The sequence below is a fragment of the Amblyomma mixtum genome, chromosome 5 (assembly GCF_055824585.1).
Source record: "Amblyomma mixtum isolate Tamu chromosome 5, ASM5582458v1, whole genome shotgun sequence".
NCBI classification, from domain to species: domain Eukaryota; kingdom Metazoa; phylum Arthropoda; class Arachnida; order Ixodida; family Ixodidae; genus Amblyomma; species Amblyomma mixtum.
Window position 1 is genome coordinate 145,773,149 of NC_143016.1, and position 19,687 is coordinate 145,792,835.

General features: G+C 49.4%; 2 protein-coding genes and 1 long non-coding RNA gene across 3 annotated transcripts; 1 reads left to right on the top strand and 2 right to left on the bottom strand.

The window, feature by feature from the left end:
- Positions 1-2,175: 2,175 nt before the first annotated feature.
- On the top strand, positions 2,176-4,121 carry LOC149344002 (uncharacterized). Its single transcript, XM_089546125.1, has 3 exons — positions 2,176-2,534; positions 2,597-2,809; positions 3,960-4,121. The coding sequence occupies exons 1-3, from the start codon at positions 2,332-2,334 to the stop codon at positions 4,114-4,116; spliced, it is 573 nt and encodes a 190-aa protein (XP_089402251.1). The 5' UTR covers positions 2,176-2,331; the 3' UTR covers positions 4,117-4,121.
- A 6,537-nt stretch (positions 4,122-10,658) lies between these two features.
- Positions 10,659-11,758, bottom strand: LOC149344003 (uncharacterized). The gene is made up of 2 exons (XR_016282753.1): positions 11,678-11,758; positions 10,659-11,134 (listed from the first exon to the last, which is right to left on the bottom strand). It is a non-coding gene; the product is annotated as an uncharacterized LOC149344003 (long non-coding RNA).
- A 3,787-nt stretch (positions 11,759-15,545) lies between these two features.
- LOC149344004 (uncharacterized) lies at positions 15,546-18,961 on the bottom strand. The gene is made up of 12 exons (XM_089546126.1): positions 18,907-18,961; positions 18,292-18,406; positions 18,066-18,234; positions 17,633-18,005; positions 17,229-17,402; positions 17,034-17,109; positions 16,854-16,964; positions 16,518-16,766; positions 16,288-16,459; positions 16,006-16,154; positions 15,728-15,925; positions 15,546-15,642 (listed from the first exon to the last, which is right to left on the bottom strand). Exons 4-11 carry the CDS (start codon positions 17,717-17,719, stop codon positions 15,744-15,746), a joined length of 1,200 nt encoding a protein of 399 aa, XP_089402252.1. The 5' UTR covers positions 17,720-18,005; positions 18,066-18,234; positions 18,292-18,406; positions 18,907-18,961; the 3' UTR covers positions 15,546-15,642; positions 15,728-15,743.
- Positions 18,962-19,687: the final 726 nt, after the last annotated feature.

Sequence of the window (19,687 nt, forward strand, 5' to 3'; positions counted from 1 at the left end):
AAAACTGGCAAGGCTGCAGATGCACTGGTCGTAATCACCATACACAGCGCTTTCGAGCTAGTGGTGCAGCCCAAGAATCTGAATCAAGGACAGCCACAGAGACCTCAAGACGTTCAGAATCCCAGGTGAAAATATGAAGTGGGATTACAAATGGTCCCACTTGCTTTCAAATGGTGCAACTTCAAAGCAAGTGGTTTTGCAAATGGTCCCATTTGCTTCCAAATGGTCCCACTTGAAAGCAAGTGGTTTTTCCAAATGGTCCCACTTGAAAGCAAGTGGTTTTTCCAAATGGTCCCACTTGAAAGCAAGTGATGCCATTTAAGCAAGTGGTTTTTACAAGTGGTCCCACTTGCTTTCAAGTGGTGCCATTCAAAAGCAAGTGCTTTTCAAAGTGGGACCACTAGACTGCAAGTGGCCACAGCTGGGCATCAAGTGGAACCATGATCCGCGTGAACATTCCCATATTAAACAAACAAGGCAGAGCTATTAACACATTCTTAAAATAGAGCTGTCAGCAGCTTAACCTACTAAATTGTATTCATCAATTGTTCAATACCACTGTGGTCAAAATTCTATGAAATAATTGCGCTCAATAAGCAAGCGCCACTGGCCCCAGTATGAGTCTCAAAAGGAAGATATATATATATATATATATATATATATATATATATATATATATATATATATATGAAAGAAGCCAACAGCCACAGAAACCAAGGTGCACAGGGGATTTTTTTCAATTTAATTTTTTTTTATTATTATTTTGTGGTGTTGATCAATTTAGATATTACTGAACATGTTGTCGCTTAAAGCGAATTGATAAAGCGTAATTCGGAGGTCGTGGGTTCGGATCCCACCGGCGGCAGTGGTTGTTTTTTCTTCTGCTTTTCTAATCAATTAGCTTTAAGCGACAACATGTTCAGTAATATCTAAATTGATCAACACCACAAAATAATAATAAAAAAAAAATTAAATTGAAAAAAAATCCCCTGTGCACCTTGGTTTCTGCGGCTGTTGGCTTCTTTCATAATTATAACGAGCCCCTCATGCCCCTTCCTTTGTTTGCTTAATTGCTTAGTGAGGGCCTCGGTTCTGGCAGCCTTGACACCATAGGAAGCATAAGAGGGTTCTCACGCAGCTTCCACCCTCTCCGTTCGATGACGTTCTACGTCACACCTGCGGTAACTCAGGACGTTCTACGTCCGCCGCTTATGAACGTGGGTGGCGCTGATGAACATTCTCAAGGTTAGGTTACTTGTAAAACATAAATACCCCCGAAAGCAGAAGATTTGACAGCCGTCGCCGTAGCTCAGAGGTAGAGCACCGGACGCGTAATTCGGAGGTCGTGGGTTCGGATCCCACCGGCGGCAGTGGTTGTTTTTTCTTCTGCTTTTCTAATCAATTAGCTTTAAGCGACAACATGTTCAGTAATATCTAAATTGATCAACACCACAAAATAATAAAAAAAAAAATTAAATTGAAAAAAAAAATCCCCTGTGCACCTTGGTTTCTGTGGCTGTTGGCTTCTTTCATAATTATAACGAGCCCCTCATTCCCCTTCCTATATATATATATATATATATATATATATATATATAGGAGCAAAAAAGTGTTCTGTGGGTGCGTACACACAAGCCTGTGTTATTAGTGTCTTCTGTGTGATGTATGCTCGTGTATATGTTTTGATTTCCATGACAGGTGCCATGACAGTATATGCGATTCTCAGTTTCAACATTCTCCAGTGATAATGTTGGCAGCAGGCTCAACGCCGCCCTGCAGTCCTCACAAATCAGTTTTCCTTTCGCACCTTAATGACATGCAAAGGCACAATTGGAACCTATTTCAAAACCCAGTTGGAACCATCTGATATCGAATTTCGTGGTGCTAATTAAAATTTCAAATTTATTTTTAATGGTCCCATTTGTAAAGTGGTCCCATTTGCTCAAGTGGTCCCACTTTGCCAAGTGGTCCCTGTCCAATAACCCACTTTAAAGGTGCACTGAAGAGGATTCTGAACATGTCTTTTTGCCGCGGGAACTTGATGTACACGTTCCCAGCATTCTTAGGAGCTGCGACTTATTGCCCTGTGTGGCCGATTTCCTCAATTAAATCTAATTAACGTCCGGCTCCCGCCTTTTTTTTTTTGATTTCGGCCTCATACGATGGGCGGAGTCTACCAACGCGTCGAGTGCCTTTCAGCCAGTTCCGTGGAGGCTTGCCGCTCCGTCATCGGCGGAGTAATACGTAGTAATACGCGGAGTGACTTTTTGAAAATGCGCACGTTGTTGGCCGAACTACGTTCAGCCATTTGTGTTTTTGTAAGCCGATGAGATGGACATCGACGATCTCACAGAGCTTGAAAGAGAGATTCTTCGGCGGACGGCAGATTTAGGCGCCATCTCTTACGATAGTACGCCTTTGCGCGATACGGCCGAAGATAGCAGCAGTGGCCATCCGTCCGGCCGTACCACGGACGAAGACTCGGACGCCGATGGCTCCGAGGACGGCTGGCAACGAGTGGGAAACGTGGACTGGTGAGTGATATGAACTCTATTATGCTCGTGGCACGCATCGCTGACATCCGTTTTCTGCGAAGGTGCCAGTGCGACGGCTGCGCTGCCATGCCGACAGCCATCGAGAACGTCTGCTGCCGGGAATGCCCGGCCGCCGTTAAAAAGCAGCCGGGACACAACTGCATCACAGCGCACCCCGAGTTCGGGTATCTTTGCCTGGACGAGGGTGTGCTGCAGCTTGCATATTTAAACATGCGGCATTACCGGCAGCCAGGCATGGGCGACACCGCGAACGAGTAAGTACAACTGCAAGCTTCACGGATTGCGTAATAACGCTACCGGTGCTAGCTCTTGCAACTACGTTTATTGACCACAGTGCGATCTAAAGCGCATACGCATGCGGTGCTGTTCTATTTAAAAAAAACGACAGAGAATGCCTAAAACTTCGTATACAGTGCGGAATCACAGTGTGCTATGGCCATAACCACTGCAAAAGACTGCAGCTGTCCACTGCGCAAACAAATGGGATCAGGATAGTTTGCACTGACAAAGCCCATTACTGTGCAGGAGACAGACTCATTCTCCTTTCAGGAATTAGATTACGAGCTATATAGCATAAGAAGCATGGAACCTTTTTTTACCTTACATGCTGTCATTTTCAGAAAAAGGAACCTAATTTACAGTTTCAGGAACGGCTGAAAATAAGGGAGACCTTATTGACTGCTAGTCTAATACATGTCCGGGTTCAGGTACGTCGGGATTTTGGCTGGTTTAAATTTATCTTTATTGCAGTTGGCAGCAACTGCTGAGCCAATTCGAAATTTCAAAGGAGATTGTCCTATCAGAAGTGGGCTTCTGGCACCTATATATATAAATTTCCTTAGTTGCAGTGATAACATAAATACTAGTAAGTGTGATGAAAAGTGTGCTTTTGGAGCATTTAGCAGAGTTGTAGAACTTGGTTCCCATATATGGAATTGTACATAGTGTATATTGCCGCCCAACACCTATCCTTTCTTACTACCGCTCCCCCCTTTCTTTCGCTCTCCCTGTCCTTTTATTCTCGCTAGCCGCAGCTCAGGTTTGGATGGCAGATGCCGCGGCTAGCAACATCGTTAGCTTCCATTGTTATTTTTTTATTATCAATAAAGAGCCACTAGCAACAACAAGGGAGGTCAGCTTGAGACATCTAGAAAAGAGTGAACATTGGGCCTCAACCTTGGTGTGCATGCTTACTCAAGTCACCATTGTTTAGTGTAGTTACAGGAATGATTGTTTTTGGTTCAAATGAGTAAATATGCAGAACAGGCACTCTTCTGGCTGAATTAAAAAAATTAGGAGGCGGCTAGGGGTCAGAACATTCTGTCCCCTCCCGACTTGGATGCGCATCTGATCAACTTCATCCTGTGTACTGCTTGCTACATCTAATCATTGGCATTGTTTCAGGCACTACCGGTTTGCTGCCTACAGGCAGTGTGTGCTCTGGCTGTGGGGGCGGCTTGGGCGCCACAACAGAAGGCCCCTGCCCGCCTGCATGGTGAAGGCAATAAGGGCAAAATATCCTGGTGAAAACCATGTAGGTTTTCAGCTTGCAACTCCTTAAAGCGGGTAGACGACGACGACGACCAAGAGCGTGGGAAGAGTAGAAGACGACAACGAAGTTCGGACTGTGTTCTCGGTGCCGCTAGCAGCTGTTCTTTCCTATTTGTAAATATATTCTTTCCCGCAACATATTTGGTGGAGGTGCGGCTTTCCCCTACGTCTACCAACGACGGAGCTCCGCAGCGGCCGCCAGTTGCCTTCCCTCATCATGACCCAAGACGCCTCCCAGCAAACCTCAGCCCCGGCCATGACATCACTCGTTCTTTCTCCCCCTTGTGACCCTGGGACATTTTCTGGTACCGACAACACTGACGTCGACGACTGGATCAACATGTACGAGCGAGTGAGTACCTACAACCGCTGGGATCCGACCCTTATGCTCGCAAATGTAATATTCTACCTAAAAGACACTGCCCGGGTCTGGTATGAGACCCACGAAGACCATCTAACCAGCTGGGACGTGTGCAAAGAGAAACTCCGCGAATTGTTTGGACCGCCGCTCGGCCGAACACTTGCTGCTAAGAAGGACCTCGCCTCCCGAGCTCAAACATCTACGGAGTCCTATGTGTCGTACATTCAAGATGTGCTGGCCCTCTGTCACAAAGTTGACGCCAACATGCCCGAGTCTGACAAAGTCGGCCACGTGTTGAAGGGAATCGCCGACGATGCCTTCAACTTGCTCGTATACAAGAATTGCACTACAGTCGACGGAATTATTAAGGAATGTCGACGCTTCGAGGAAGCCAAAAGCAGGCGTATTAGCCAGCCGTACACACGCCTCCCCAACACGGCTGCGACTTCTTCATGTGAAGACCTGCGACACAGGGAAACTTCAGCGCCCCCAGAAAATGTGACCCGCATCATCCGACGCGAGCTCGAAGCTATGTCCCCTGCCGCCCTGCATCTACATGATGGCGACAACCGCTTGCCTACCATCTCTCTGGTACAAGCTGTCGTCCGCCAAGAGTTTGCAAACCTTGGTTTCCAGCCCGTCAGCCCTGTACGGTCTTCACCACCACCCGAAATCACTGCGATTGCTCCTGGACGACCTTCGTACTTCACTCCACGTCGCCGAAACCCTAACGACTGGCGGACAACCGACGACAGGCCCATTTGTTTCCATTGCCACCGCATTGGCCACATCTCCCGCCACTGTCGAAATTATTGGTCCCGTCGCAGCACATACCGTCCTCTCAGCTCCCATCGCGACGACGAACAGCCCAGCCACTACACGCCCCCTCAAGCCCAGCACGGTGCTACAGTCGACGGCCAGATTCCCCGCTCCAGCCGCTCCCCGTCCCCCCTGCGTCGACAGTCTCGTTCGCCCCAATGCCGTCGCTCCTCTCCTGGCCCCTACGGACGCTCGCAAGCGGAAAACTAGACGCTGCAGTGTCTGGAGGTTATGCTGCAGTACAGCCCCAGTCCCAAAATCCTCGATTAGCCCTTCGTGCACACCATAATTTGCTCGCCATTCATGTCGATGGAGTGCCTGTGAGAGCCCTGATCGATACAGGCGCGCACGTATCCGTCATGAGTTCAGCCCTACGACGCCGCCTCCGAAAAGTACTGACCCCTGCACCCAAAGCCGTTCTCCGCGTTGCCGACGGCGGAACGCCTCATGTTGTTGGACTATGCACAGCCCGTGTGACCATATCCGGCCGCCATACATCCATTCTGTTCTCTGTTCTAGACCAGTGCCCTCATGAACTCATTCTTGGCCTCGACTTCCTGTCTGAGCATTCAGCCCTCATTGACTGCGCCACTAATGTTGTTCAGCTTGACCTTCCTCTTTCTGTTGAGTCGCCGTCCCCAGTTATACAGTCTTTGTGCTGTCGACTTTGTTCGTCTACCGCCTCAAGCCGCAACTTACATTTCTTTCTCATCTGTTCCCCTGTACCTGATGGTCACTAGTCACTGCGGAACTTGACGTCGCCCTGACGCGCAGCATTGCGCTTCCACACATTGTATTTACATTGTCGGCCAACCGCGCGTACCTTCCTGTCCTGAACTTTGGTTCATCCATCCAACCGCTCCCGCAAGGCATCTCACTCGCCACGCTGTGCCCTGCTGACGAATGTGATATCAGTGGTGGACAGCTGCTTACCTTCCACTCAGCAATGCCGGTTGCCTGCGGCCCCATCAACAGTGAACCCAACGGACGACTACCCTGACATGATCGCTTCTGACCTACCGCCGATGCAAGCTCGCGATATTAGGTGCCTCTTATCATCTTTCCGCGACATCTTCGACTTTGATAGCCGTGTTTTGGCTCGGACCTCTGTGGTGACGCATCACATAAACACCGGTGATTCCGCTCCTCTCCGCAGACGTACGTACCGAGTGTCCAGCGCCGAACGCACCGTCATAAATCAAGAGGTGGACAAGATGCTCGCAAAAGACATCATCGAGCCCTCGTCAAGTCCTTGGGCTTCACCAGTCGTCCTGGTGAAAAAGGACGGCAGCTGGCGCTTCTGCGTTGATTATCGGCACCTCAACCGCATCACAAAAAAAGACGTATATCCACTCCCAAGGATCGATGATGCCTTAGATTGCCTCCACGGCGCCAAATATTTCTCTTCAATTGATCTTCGATCGGGGTACTGGCAAATTGCCGTTGATGAAAAGGACCGCGAGAAGACCGCCTTCGTGATGCCTGATGGCTTATACCAGTTTAAAGTCATGCCGCTCGGCCTCTGTAACGCCCCGGCTACCTTCGAACGAATGATGGACTCCCTTCTTCATGGCTTTAAATGGTCCACCTGCCTCTGTTACCTAGACGATGTTGTGGTTTTCTCGCCTACTTTTTCCACGCACCTCGAGCGCCTCTCCAATATTCTGACAGTGTTTCGTAACGCCAGATTTCAGCTGAACTCATCGAAATGCAAGTTCGGTTGTCGCCAACTCACTACTCTCGGACACCTCGTTGACGCTTCTGGTGTACGCCCAGATCCCATCAAAATTCAAGCTGTGAAGGACTTTCCTCTTCCAAGGTCGTCGAAAGATGTGCACAGCTTTGTCGGCTTGTGCTCGTATGTTCGCCGTTTTATCAAAGATTTCGCCGGCATCGCTCGTCCCCTCACTGATCTTCTGAAGAACGACACCCCCTTTACCTGGGGCCCTGCTCAAGAGAACTCATTTTCATCCCTCGTCCATTTGCTGACCACTCCGCCCATCTTAGCACATTTTGACCCATCGTCTCCCACAGAGGTTCGCACCGACGCCTCCGGATATGGCATCGGCGCCGTCCTAGCCCAACGTCAACAGGGTCAAGATCGAGTCATCGCTTATGCCAGCCGCCTACTTTCAGCCGCAGAGCAAAATTACACCATTACTGAGCGTGAGTGTCTTGCCCTTGTCTGGGCAGTAGCTAAATTCAGACCCTACCTGTTCGGCCCTTCATTCGCTGTTGTCACTGATCGCCATGCTCTCTGTTGGCTGTCTTCACTAAAAGATCCCACCGGTCGCCTTGGTCGCTGGGCATTGCGCCTCCAAGAATACTCATACTCCGTCGTGTACAAGTCAGGGCGCCATCACCAGGACGCTGAATGTTTATCCCGATACCCTGTGGAACCACCTGACCTAGAGGACGCAGAGACCCTGCCCTGCCTCTTAGCTATCTCTGATCTTGCCGATATTGCCAACGAACAGCGCCACGACTCATCTTTACGACCTATCTTTGATGGCATCCGTTCTGCAAACCGATCTCCGTCTCTGAACCTTTATGTGCTCCAGAACGGCATTTTGTATCGCCGAAACCTACGCTCCGATGGCCCTCCGCTCCTGCTCGTGATACCCCAACGTCTACGCTCTTCTGTCCTGGAAGAACTGCACGATCTGCCGACAGCCGGTCACCTTGGCGTGTCCCACACGTACGCTCGGGTGCGGCATCGCTTCTTTTGGCCTGCTCTCTATCGTTCCCTCAAGCGTTACGTGGCCACTTGCGACCTGTGTCAACGTCGGAAAAGGCCCTCCACTTTGCCTGCCGGTCTTCTGCAACCCATCGACATACCTCCGGAACCTTTTCACCGTGTTGGCCTCGACCTTCTTGGCCCTTTTCCAACACGTCCCTCTCCGGCAACAAGTGGATCGCTGTCGCAACTGATTATACGACTCGGTACGCCATCACGCGTGCTTTGCCGTCCAGCTGCGCTACCGATGTCACCGATTTTCTTCTGCAAGACGTCACCCTTCACCACGGCGCCCCTCGTCAACTGCTCACCGACCGCGGTCATTTTCTATCCAGAGTAGTTCACGACATTCTTCGTTCGTGTGACACGCAGCACCAGCTCGCGACAGCTTACCAATGGGCTTACGGAAAGGTTCAACCGCACGCTCACCGACATGTTAGCCATGTACATATCGCCAGACCACCGAGATTGGTACGCAGCCTTGCCTTATGTGACATTTGCATATAACTCTTCCCTTCATGACAGAACAGGCTATTCTCCTTTCTACCTTTTGTTTGGTAGGCATCCCACCTTGCCTTTGGACACACTCATGCCGCCTTCTTCAGCCCCCACCACTGCTTACGCTCGGGACGCCATCTCCCAGGCCACGCTGGCGCGCCAAATAGCACGTATTAGGCTCCAAGCCTCTCAAGTTTCCCAGAAGTCAGCCTACGACCGCCGTCACCAGGCCGTCGAATTTACCCCAGGATCACTCGTCCTTCTCTGGACGCCCTCTCGCAGCGTCGGTCTCTCCGAGAAGCTCCTTTCGCACTACCGTGGCCCTTACCGTGTCGTGTGCCGTGTTACCGACGTGAACTATGAAATTGCTCCCCTTGAAACCTCGCCATCGTCCTCTGGCGCCACCACCGACATCGTCCACGTCCGTCGCCTTAAACCTTATCACGACGCTCACACGTCGCCGCCCTAACGCCGAGACGGCGTTTCAGCAGCCGGGGGTCCTGAAGTGGGTAGACGACGACCAAGAGCGTGGGAAGAGTAGAAGACGACAACGAAGTTCGGACTGTGTTCTCGGTGCCGCTCGCAGCTGTTCTTCCCTATTTGTAAATATATTGAACCATTGAAATATATTGAAAAATAGTGAACCATTTCGCACCTCATTTTTGCTTCCAATGCGTCACAGCATTTACAGATTGCATGCAGACCATTTTTGGGAATGTGCTTAGTTTATTCAGTGTCTGTGTAGTAGTATAGACAAAGTCTCTGCCTGACAGGCAAGGACAAGCTCGTCCTTGTCATACCTCAGCACCATGAGAGGTTGCTCAACTACACTCACACTCACGGCCACTTGCACTCACTTACACTCATGTCCACTCGCATTCACAAGCACTCATTCACGTCCTCTCACACACTCGCACTAATGTTCACTCACATTCACAACCCGTCACCCAAACTCATGACCACTCACTCAACCGCACAAGCTTCGCTTGTGTGGTTGAAGAGCTAGGCCAAGTAGATCAGGCTCATTGCATGGGTCTGGCCCAATAAAAAAAATTATGGCCCGAGCAGAGCTCTACAGTGCACACGGCCGGCCATAGAAAAAAAAAAAAACGAAGCGTCCACTGCAGTACTCGAGATCCCACCTTACGCTAGTTATTGCTGAGAAGTTGACAGTCGTGGTTTCAGCAGCAAGCATTGGAACTCTGTGTACAGAGCTCGAGCCGTGTAGGAGGCATGTCAACAGACATCTGCCTTTCTAGCTGTGGTAATGCGAAATTCGATAAAAGGATCGGACACAACTCGTATCGGTTCACTGCACCCGCGAACCTGCGCCCATGCCAACGGTGAACTAGTAAGGTGAACAACAACGAAATATTTCCATTCTCGCGCCAGCGTAATCCTCTGCGTCATTCGTAAATAGACACCGGTATGGTGCCTTATGCTACCTCGAGCGCCTTCGGCAGTGAATATGCAATTCCCTCAGCTATCAACAGAAAAAAAATAAGCACATGCAACAAACTTCACTGTCACGCGGCATTTGCCTCCAATCATGACCACTCATGCTCACAGACGCGAGTGAGGTGATAAGAGTGCACTCACGAGTGAGTGTGCCGACCCACAGTCCTTGTAAATCGTCCAAAGGTAGGCATCCTACGCACCCGAACATGGGATTTCAGCTTTCCACTGGCAGGATAAAGAACTGGATCACCTCATACCACATTTTTGCTTGCAGTGCATCAGAGCTTTTGCACATTGTAATTCATCCAGACCACTTTTTTTTGGAATGTACTAAGCTTATTCAGTCTCCGTGTAGCAAAGACTTATTTGTAATTCAACTGCTCTATAAGAGTTGGTTTAAAAGGCTTACAGAACTGTGGTGGTGGACCAAAACTTTCAGACTTCAACTAACCTGCTGATACATGAACCAACAAGGTGTGAACCTTCCACATCTTCACAAAATTTTGTTCTGCAGCTCATCAAACTGCCATACACAACTGAATCGCAGGAAATGTATTTGCCTAGCAGCGTTTCAAAATCAGTAAGTTAGGTGGCTCCATTGCTCTTTTGCAGCATAATGTATAGCTCTGTATTTCAGCCATGCGGTAAAGTACGAAAAGATGCACAAAGCCACTCAGAATAGCAGTTGTAAAATAGTTTATTGACTTGCTTAGATGTATCTGCAGAATCCTTCCGGCACTTGGTAGGTGGCCGGGATCCTGCTCAAATCTGAATGCCTGTTGGTCCGCGGGTGCAAGCACCACTCTTATCACACTTGCCTCAATTGCTCCTCTGCCAGTCAAGGGGAATGTAACTGCAGGTGCACTGAATCAAAGTTTATTCCTGCTAACAGTGTCTTGCAAGTGACTGCACAAATTGCAGAGGAGAACGGCCAGACTGTGATAAGAGCATCCCTATCCGCCAACTGGGATACGCGCTCTCTAGCAGGCAGGTTCTGCCGAGAGAAAAATCTGTGTGATCTGGCTGAACCAGTCATTTTTCTGCAAAAGATGTTGGTTGCCAAGGTGAACATTCAACAAAGGATACGCGTCTTGGCATGTCCATACAATCTGGGGCCGGGTAGACAGGAACCTGGGAATCTGTAGCTGGTTGGACCTGCATGCAAGAAACTTGTAAAAGTATGTGCTGACAAGACGTTCATGTCGACCTCCGTTACAGTAAAGGGGAAACGCACATCTTGCTGCTCGTCAGACAGTTCAGACTTTCAAACACGCTGGATGTTGTCCCCCTCACCTTGGCGAAAGCCGATCCTTGGTGCTGGGAAAGCACTTATGCTGGCTTCTGATGCATCAGAGAAGGATCGCTGACTCTTGGCGCTGCTCATAACTTCCTTGTCAAACTTTCAGGTGCGCTCTGGAAAGGAAATTGGCGCATGATATTGTTCGAAAATACGCCCCGAATGTCATTCATGCAGAAGTTACACATGTTACTCACTGAAAGTTGGAAGTGTTTGCATGGGACACAGTGTGAGTGATGTCATTGGCAGCCATTGGTCCTCATTACACTTGCAAAGTAGGATTCCGAGCCCTGCCACGAAGATGCTATGTCGGCCTCTGGTGCAGCAGAAGGGGGAACACGCATCTTGCAGCTCATCAGACAGTTCAGACTTTCAAACACGCTGGATGTTGTCACCCTCACCTTGGCGAAAGCCGATCGTTGGTGCTGGGAAAGCACTTATGCTGGCTTCTGATGCATCAGAGAAGGATCGCTGACTCTTGGCGCTGCTCATAACTTCCTTCTCAAACTTTCAGGTGCGCTCTGGAAGGGAAATTGGAGCATGATATTGTTCGAAAATACGCCCCGAATGTCATTCATGCAGAAGTTACACATGTTACTCACTGAAACTTGGAAGTGTTTGCATGGGACACAGTGTGAGTGATGTCATTGGCAGCCATTGGTCCTCATTACACTTGCAAAGTAGGATTCCGAGCCCTGCCACGAAGATGCTATGTCGGCCTCTGGTGCAGCAGAAGGGGGAACACACATCTTGCAGCTCGTCTGACAGTTCAGACTTTCAAACACGCTGGATGTTGTCGCCCTCACCTTGGCGAAAGCCGATCGTTGGTGCTGGGAAAGCACTTATGCTGGCTTCTGATGCATCAGAGAAGGATCGCTGACTCTTGGCGCTGCTCATAACTTCCTTCTCAAACTTTCAGGTGCGCTCTGGAAAGGAAATTGGCGCATGATATTGTTCGAAAATACGCCCCGAATGTCATTCATGCAGAAGTTACACATGTTACTCACTGAAACTTGGAAGTGTTTGCATGGGACACAGTGTGAGTGATGTCATTGGCAGCCATTGGTCCTCATTACACTTGCAAAGTAGGATTCCGAGCCCTGCCACGAAGATGCTATGTCGGCCTCTGCTGCAGCAGAAGGGGGAACACACATCTTGCAGCTCGTCTGACAGTTCAGACTTTCAAACACGCTGGATGTTGTCGCCCTCACCTTGGCGAAAGCCGATCGTTGGTGCTGGGAAAGCACTTATGCTGGCTTCTGATGCATCAGAGAAGGATCGCTGACTCTTGGCGCTGCTCATAACTTCCTTCTCAAACTTTCAGGTGCGCTCTGGAAAGGAAATTGGCGCATGATATTGTTCGAAAATACGCCCCGAATGTCATTCATGCAGAAGTTACACATGTTACTCACTGAAACTTGGAAGTGTTTGCATGGGACACAGTGTGAGTGATGTCATTGGCAGCCATTGGTCCTCATTACACTTGCAAAGTAGGATTCCGAGCCCTGCCACGAAGATGCTATGTCGGCCTCTGGTGCAGCAGAAGGGGGAACACACATCTTGCAGCTCGTCTGACAGTTCAGACTTTCAAACACGCTGGATGTTGTCGCCCTCACCTTGGCGAAAGCCGATCGTTGGTGCTGGGAAAGCACTTATGCTGGCTTCTGATGCATCAGAGAAGGATCGCTGACTCTTGGCGCTGCTCATAACTTCCTTCTCAAACTTTCAGGTGCGCTCTGGAAAGGAAATTGGCGCATGATATTGTTCGAAAATACGCCCCGAATGTCATTCATGCAGAAGTTACACATGTTACTCACTGAAACTTGGAAGTGTTTGCATGGGACACAGTGTGAGTGATGTCATTGGCAGCCATTGGTCCTCATTACACTTGCAAAGTAGGATTCCGAGCCCTGCCACGAAGATGCTATGTCGGCCTCTGGTGCAGCAGAAGGGGGAACACACATCTTGCAGCTCGTCTGACAGTTCAGACTTTCAAACACGCTGGATGTTGTCGCCCTCACCTTGGCGAAAGCCGATCGTTGGTGCTGGGAAAGCACTTATGCTGGCTTCTGATGCATCAGAGAAGGATCGCTGACTCTTGGCGCTGCTCATAACTTCCTTCTCAAACTTTCAGGTGCGCTCTGGAAAGGAAATTGGCGCATGATATTGTTCGAAAATACGCCCCGAATGTCATTCATGCAGAAGTTACACATGTTACTCACTGAAACTTGGAAGTGTTTGCATGGGACACAGTGTGAGTGATGTCATTGGCAGCCATTGGTCCTCATTACACTTGCAAAGTAGGATTCCGAGCCCTGCCACGAAGATGCTATGTCGGCCTCTGGTGCAGCAGAAGGGGGAACACACATCTTGCAGCTCGTCTGACAGTTCAGACTTTCAAACACGCTGGATGTTGTCGCCCTCACCTTGGCGAAAGCCGATCGTTGGTGCTGGGAAAGCACTTATGCTGGCTTCTGATGCATCAGAGAAGGATCGCTGACTCTTGGCGCTGCTCATAACTTCCTTCTCAAACTTTCAGGTGCGCTCTGGAAAGGAAATTGGCGCATGATATTGTTCGAAAATACGCCCCGAATGTCATTCATGCAGAAGTTACACATGTTACTCACTGAAACTTGGAAGTGTTTGCATGGGACACAGTGTGAGTGATGTCATTGGCAGCCATTGGTCCTCATTACACTTGCAAAGTAGGATTCCGAGCCCTGCCACGAAGATGCTATGTCGGCCTCTGCTGCAGCAGAAGGGGGAACACACATCTTGCAGCTCGTCTGACAGTTCAGACTTTCAAACACGCTGGATGTTGTCGCCCTCACCTTGGCGAAAGCCGATCGTTGGTGCTGGGAAAGCACTTATGCTGGCTTCTGATGCATCAGAGAAGGATCGCTGACTCTTGGCGCTGCTCATAACTTCCTTCTCAAACTTTCAGGTGCGCTCTGGAAAGGAAATTGGCGCATGATATTGTTCGAAAATACGCCCCGAATGTCATTCATGCAGAAGTTACACATGTTACTCACTGAAACTTGGAAGTGTTTGCATGGGACACAGTGTGAGTGATGTCATTGGCAGCCATTGGTCCTCATTACACTTGCAAAGTAGGATTCCGAGCCCTGCCACGAAGATGCTATGTCGGCCTCTGGTGCAGCAGAAGGGGGAACACACATCTTGCAGCTCGTCTGACAGTTCAGACTTTCAAACACGCTGGATGTTGTCGCCCTCACCTTGGCGAAAGCCGATCGTTGGTGCTGGGAAAGCACTTATGCTGGCTTCTGATGCATCAGAGAAGGATCGCTGACTCTTGGCGCTGCTCATAACTTCCTTCTCAAACTTTCAGGTGCGCTCTGGAAAGGAAATTGGCGCATGATATTGTTCGAAAATACGCCCCGAATGTCATTCATGCAGAAGTTACACATGTTACTCACTGAAACTTGGAAGTGTTTGCATGGGACACAGTGTGAGTGATGTCATTGGCAGCCATTGGTCCTCATTACACTTGCAAAGTAGGATTCCGAGCCCTGCCACGAAGATGCTATGTCGGCCTCTGCTGCAGCAGAAGGGGGAACACACATCTTGCAGCTCGTCTGACAGTTCAGACTTTCAAACACGCTGGATGTTGTCGCCCTCACCTTGGCGAAAGCCGATCGTTGGTGCTGGGAAAGCACTTATGCTGGCTTCTGATGCATCAGAGAAGGATCGCTGACTCTTGGCGCTGCTCATAACTTCCTTCTCAAACTTTCAGGTGCGCTCTGGAAAGGAAATTGGCGCATGATATTGTTCGAAAATACGCCCCGAATGTCATTCATGCAGAAGTTACACATGTTACTCACTGAAACTTGGAAGTGTTTGCATGGGACACAGTGTGAGTGATGTCATTGGCAGCCATTGGTCCTCATTACACTTGCAAAGTAGGATTCCGAGCCCTGCCACGAAGATGCTATGTCGGCCTCTGGTGCAGCAGAAGGGGGAACACGCATCTTGCAGCTCATCAGACAGTTCAGACTTTCAAACACGCTGGATGTTGTCGCCCTCACCTTGGCGAAAGCCGATCGTTGGTGCTGGGAAAGCACTTATGCTGGCTTCTGATGCATCAGAGAAGGATCGCTGACTCTTGGCGCTGCTCATAACTTCCTTCTCAAACTTTCAGGTGCGCTCTGGAAAGGAAATTGGCGCATGATATTGTTCGAAAATACGCCCCGAATGTCATTCATGCAGAAGTTACACATGTTACTCACTGAAACTTGGAAGTGTTTGCATGGGACACAGTGTGAGTGATGTCATTGGCAGCCATTGGTCCTCATTACACTTGCAAAGTAGGATTCCGAGCCCTGCCACGAAGATGCTATGTCGGCCTCTGGTGCAGCAGAAGGGGGAACACACATCTTGCAGCTCGTCAGACAGTTCAGACTTTCAAACACGCTGGATGTTGTCGCCCTCACCTTGTTTGGTCTAGCCTCACTGGGGACCCAGGCTGAAGCGGGACCTCCTTGCTTCCACAAGGTCCTGAAGAGAAGGCCTTGTGAAGGCCGAGGTCATTGGTGCTGGGAAAGTACTTGTGTTGGCCTCTGATGCATCAGAGAGAGATTGCCAGAGCTTGCTGCTGCTGATAACTTCTTTTACAAGCTTTCCGACATACTCTGGAAATGAAATCTTCACATTACTTCATTCCAAAAGGCTCCCCTCAAGTCACTCATTTGGGATGAAGCATAATACTTACTGTAAGTGGTAGCTGTTTTGATGGGGCACACTGTGTGATGGCCTTTTCGCGCCTTGGTAGTCTTCATCATCCAGCGTGAATTGCCTTCCTTTGTCTTCGCCTGGGACCGGTCTGCATTTTCATTGAAGTGGAGGATAGCAAGCTGCGTCCTGTAAGTTGAGGATATCGCATCGGATGGCAATGCTGCCTAATGATCTGGAGTATGTGGATGTGGTTACGTGCTGACTCTTGGAATAAACCAACTGCCTCTAGACAGAGGACAGAACTACAATATAATATTACCTTGCGAGCATCCCTGCTGGAGAAAATGCCATAGACTTTGGCGCGAAGTCAATCAAGATGCTGAGGAATGCCTCCAGAGCAAACGTTTGGCCATGGGGGGACATCTGTGTGATATCCTTGAGGAGACGCTTGTCCTCAGTGATGTGCTTGAATTGCTCGTATGCCTGGGACTCTTGAGGAAAAGGTATGCTTTAAAACAAGTTCTTTAGACAAGGGCAAAAACAACTCACTGGGGTCCATCCAAACTCTTGTCTCCTCTGGCATGTCGCTGTGGAGACACCTTGGGTACAGTCCACCATGTCCAGAGTGCTGGTTGATGACGTGATTTTTCATACTCCGCCAGACGTCGACGACCAGCTCTGCATTGCCCCCTCCAGCGCGGGCTGCCCAGTACATGTGGTTGGTAGTTGACTGAATCCAGAGGTCCAGCTCCTTGCATCCAGCCCGCTTGCTTGCCGCAGCTAGCTTTTTCTTGACACCTTAATTTTAAAAAGGCATATCAGGGAAGCCTGCAGCACATTCTGTGCAAGCAAGCATCTTTTCAATCATGCTCTCAACAATCTTACCTTTTGAGATGTGCCAAATGTCAAAGTAGTGCTTGATCTTGGGTTCACGGGTCTGCATGTGCTTTCGTATGGCAGGGTGACGGTCAGTTGTGAGAGACCGGATCTTGATACCTGTGTTATGCATTGTCGGTGGGATAACGATAAATTGTCTACCATATAAACCTTTGTGGCATGCCATACATTTCTCCTTGAAGAATTCCAGCTGCTTGATTAGGCCTTCCTTCTCCATGTTCACGCTGGCCATTGCCTGCTCCGACTGCATGAAGACGGGTTTCAAACATTACATTCTTGTATTTCCACTCTACTTACCAACGGCTTACATAAATATTTATCACTGAATTACTGCAACAACTTTCCACAGACGTGTCTACTGACCTCCCCCAGCTGGACCTGGACCGAGTGAAGAATTCTGTTGATCTGCTCAACATGCGTGGTGTATGTCAGGAACTTGGCAGAAAACCCAGGGGAGTCAAATCGTCCATCACCGGTGACATCAACCTCTTGGTTGTTCAACTGGTCCATGAGTTCAGCTTGTTCTTGTAGCCAGATCTGTTCAAATGTTATTCCATTTCTTGACTAGCCCAGTGTAAAATTAAAACTTAGTTTGATTGTGCACTACTGCAGCGGTAGTTACTACAAAACAACAAAAAAGTGATGTCAGGAGAAGTGTGTTCGTTTAATCTGAACTTCATTTCTGCCTTCTGGCTAACGAGAATTGAACTTTTTTGAAAACATCTGGTCAAGCTGGGGTAAATATATCAGTATGGTTTGTTGGTCACCTTTTCTATCGCAGGAAAAAGGAGGGCATCCTGATAGTTGTAGAAGGTCCGGTCACTTGGGACCTGCACATTCATGTGGCGCAGCATCCTCAGTGTGGAAGCTACATTTGCTCCTGAAAAGAGGAGGTGGCTGGACAGCAGAAGGTTTCCTGCTGCCCTTCCATTGATGACAGGCTGGCTGTTCCACGTCCGGACATGCTCCAGAGGACAGATGCTGATGACATTGATGAGGCTGCCTTTGGTGGTAATGGTGGTTTCACAAGGCCTCGAGCACTCTGGGCATGTCTGGAACAGCTCCCTCAGACAGCTCTCAAAGACCAAGAACTGCCGTTCTTCTTCTGGGGGGGCCGGTGTACTCTCTGCGGATGACTCACTGGAATCAGAATAGTGCCAACTGTTAGGCCCAAAACCCATGCAGCTGTGAAGAGCCCACCTTTCGGTATCGTCATGGTAGGTTGGAGAGTAGCTGGAGTCAGAGTCTAGCCTGTCACCCTGTGGAGATGTGCAGTCAAGTGGATCACTGCTGCATGTGGCCGGGACGAAGGGTGGAAGCAGCAAGGGCTCCTCTGTGACACGGCCAGGAGAAGTCGCAGCTGGCGTCACTGTAGGGAAACAAATATTTATCCACACAGAATGGACGAAATGCAATAAGGACTTACAGACAGCTTCAGATCTAGTGCTGTGTTCGACAGAACCATTGTCCTGGTACGGACCACTGCTGGCTGCAGCTGTTGAAAGCCTTGCCTCAGAGGGATCTGGTTGAAGATCCTTGCTCTGAAAGATGGTTGTACAAAGGCCGATCAGTCACTTCGGTTTACAAAGCTGGAGGTGGTGCAACATAGCATTTCAGGATTGCTCTACATTCCATGCCTTCACTATAAATACACCGATTTGGGAACTTGATTAGTTTCTATCGGGTGCACGGCATCGTGAATCACAGCATTTACAACCAAACGCCATGTCTGCGCGAAATTTGAGCGCGAACAATGCACCGTTTTAGCCGGCGGAAGCATTGTACGGCGCGCGTAAAATTGCCGAACAAGCTGTATATCAAAGTTTCTAAGCTTATTTAGCCGACCCCACACTTACGAACGCGAAGCACGGAACACTGTTACTTCTTTCGCTTCTGCAAATGATGACCATTCGCGTCATGATACAGCCACGTAACTTTTAGAACAAACTATATCTTCAGCCTGACGCATGTTCGAGTCAGCGATCCTACAGAACGACACTGTCGAGCCATGCTAAGAAAATTAATTCATAGAAATACTTACCAGTACTCTTTGGCGCTTCGGGGCTTGTTGCTCGGTTCCATCGACGACGGGAAGTCGAAGCTGGGCATAGCGTTCCAACGCAGGCGAGAGTGACTCACGTCGGGCCGATGGAAAGCGCTTAATCTCGAAGTGTTCAGAGCAGAAGCGGACACACTTTGGTAGCGTCTGGGTGTTATCGAGCCCCGCGCAACGTAGCCATGCACTACGTCGCGGTTCGTCCTTCGGCAAGGCGAACAAACGTAGGCCCTTGTGCCAATTTTTCTTAGTCCGATGAGGGCACAACCTCACCGCACAAACGTCCGGCATCGCGAAAATATCACTCGCGAACCGAACAACACTCGCAACAAAACGCGATGGCGTCCCACAGATCACACGAAAAAGTGTAGATCCAAGGATGTCGCAGGATAGCAAAAGTAGGAAGTGGGGCACACAGGACCTTCTGGGAGTAAGGACCGCGTGCACCAACAACCGACAAGTAAAAGAAGCGAGGCGAGCGCTTCCTCGGAGCAGGCCGAAGCCACCGCGGTAGGGCGCATCACTCCTATGGCAGCAGACGAGGAGAAAACATAGTCCGGCTGCTTCGGGCTTGTTTTTTTTTAGTGATACGCTCTATGAACCACAACTATGTCGCGGATTTATCAAATTATTGTATCCTGCGTGTCCAGAAAGAGTAATAGAAATTAGTTCGATTATTTTCGCGGTTTTCATTTCACTTCAGTCAAGTCATTGGCGAAAGCAAATAGTCCGCGCGTAATTTTATTTCTGTTGGCTTATTTTGCGG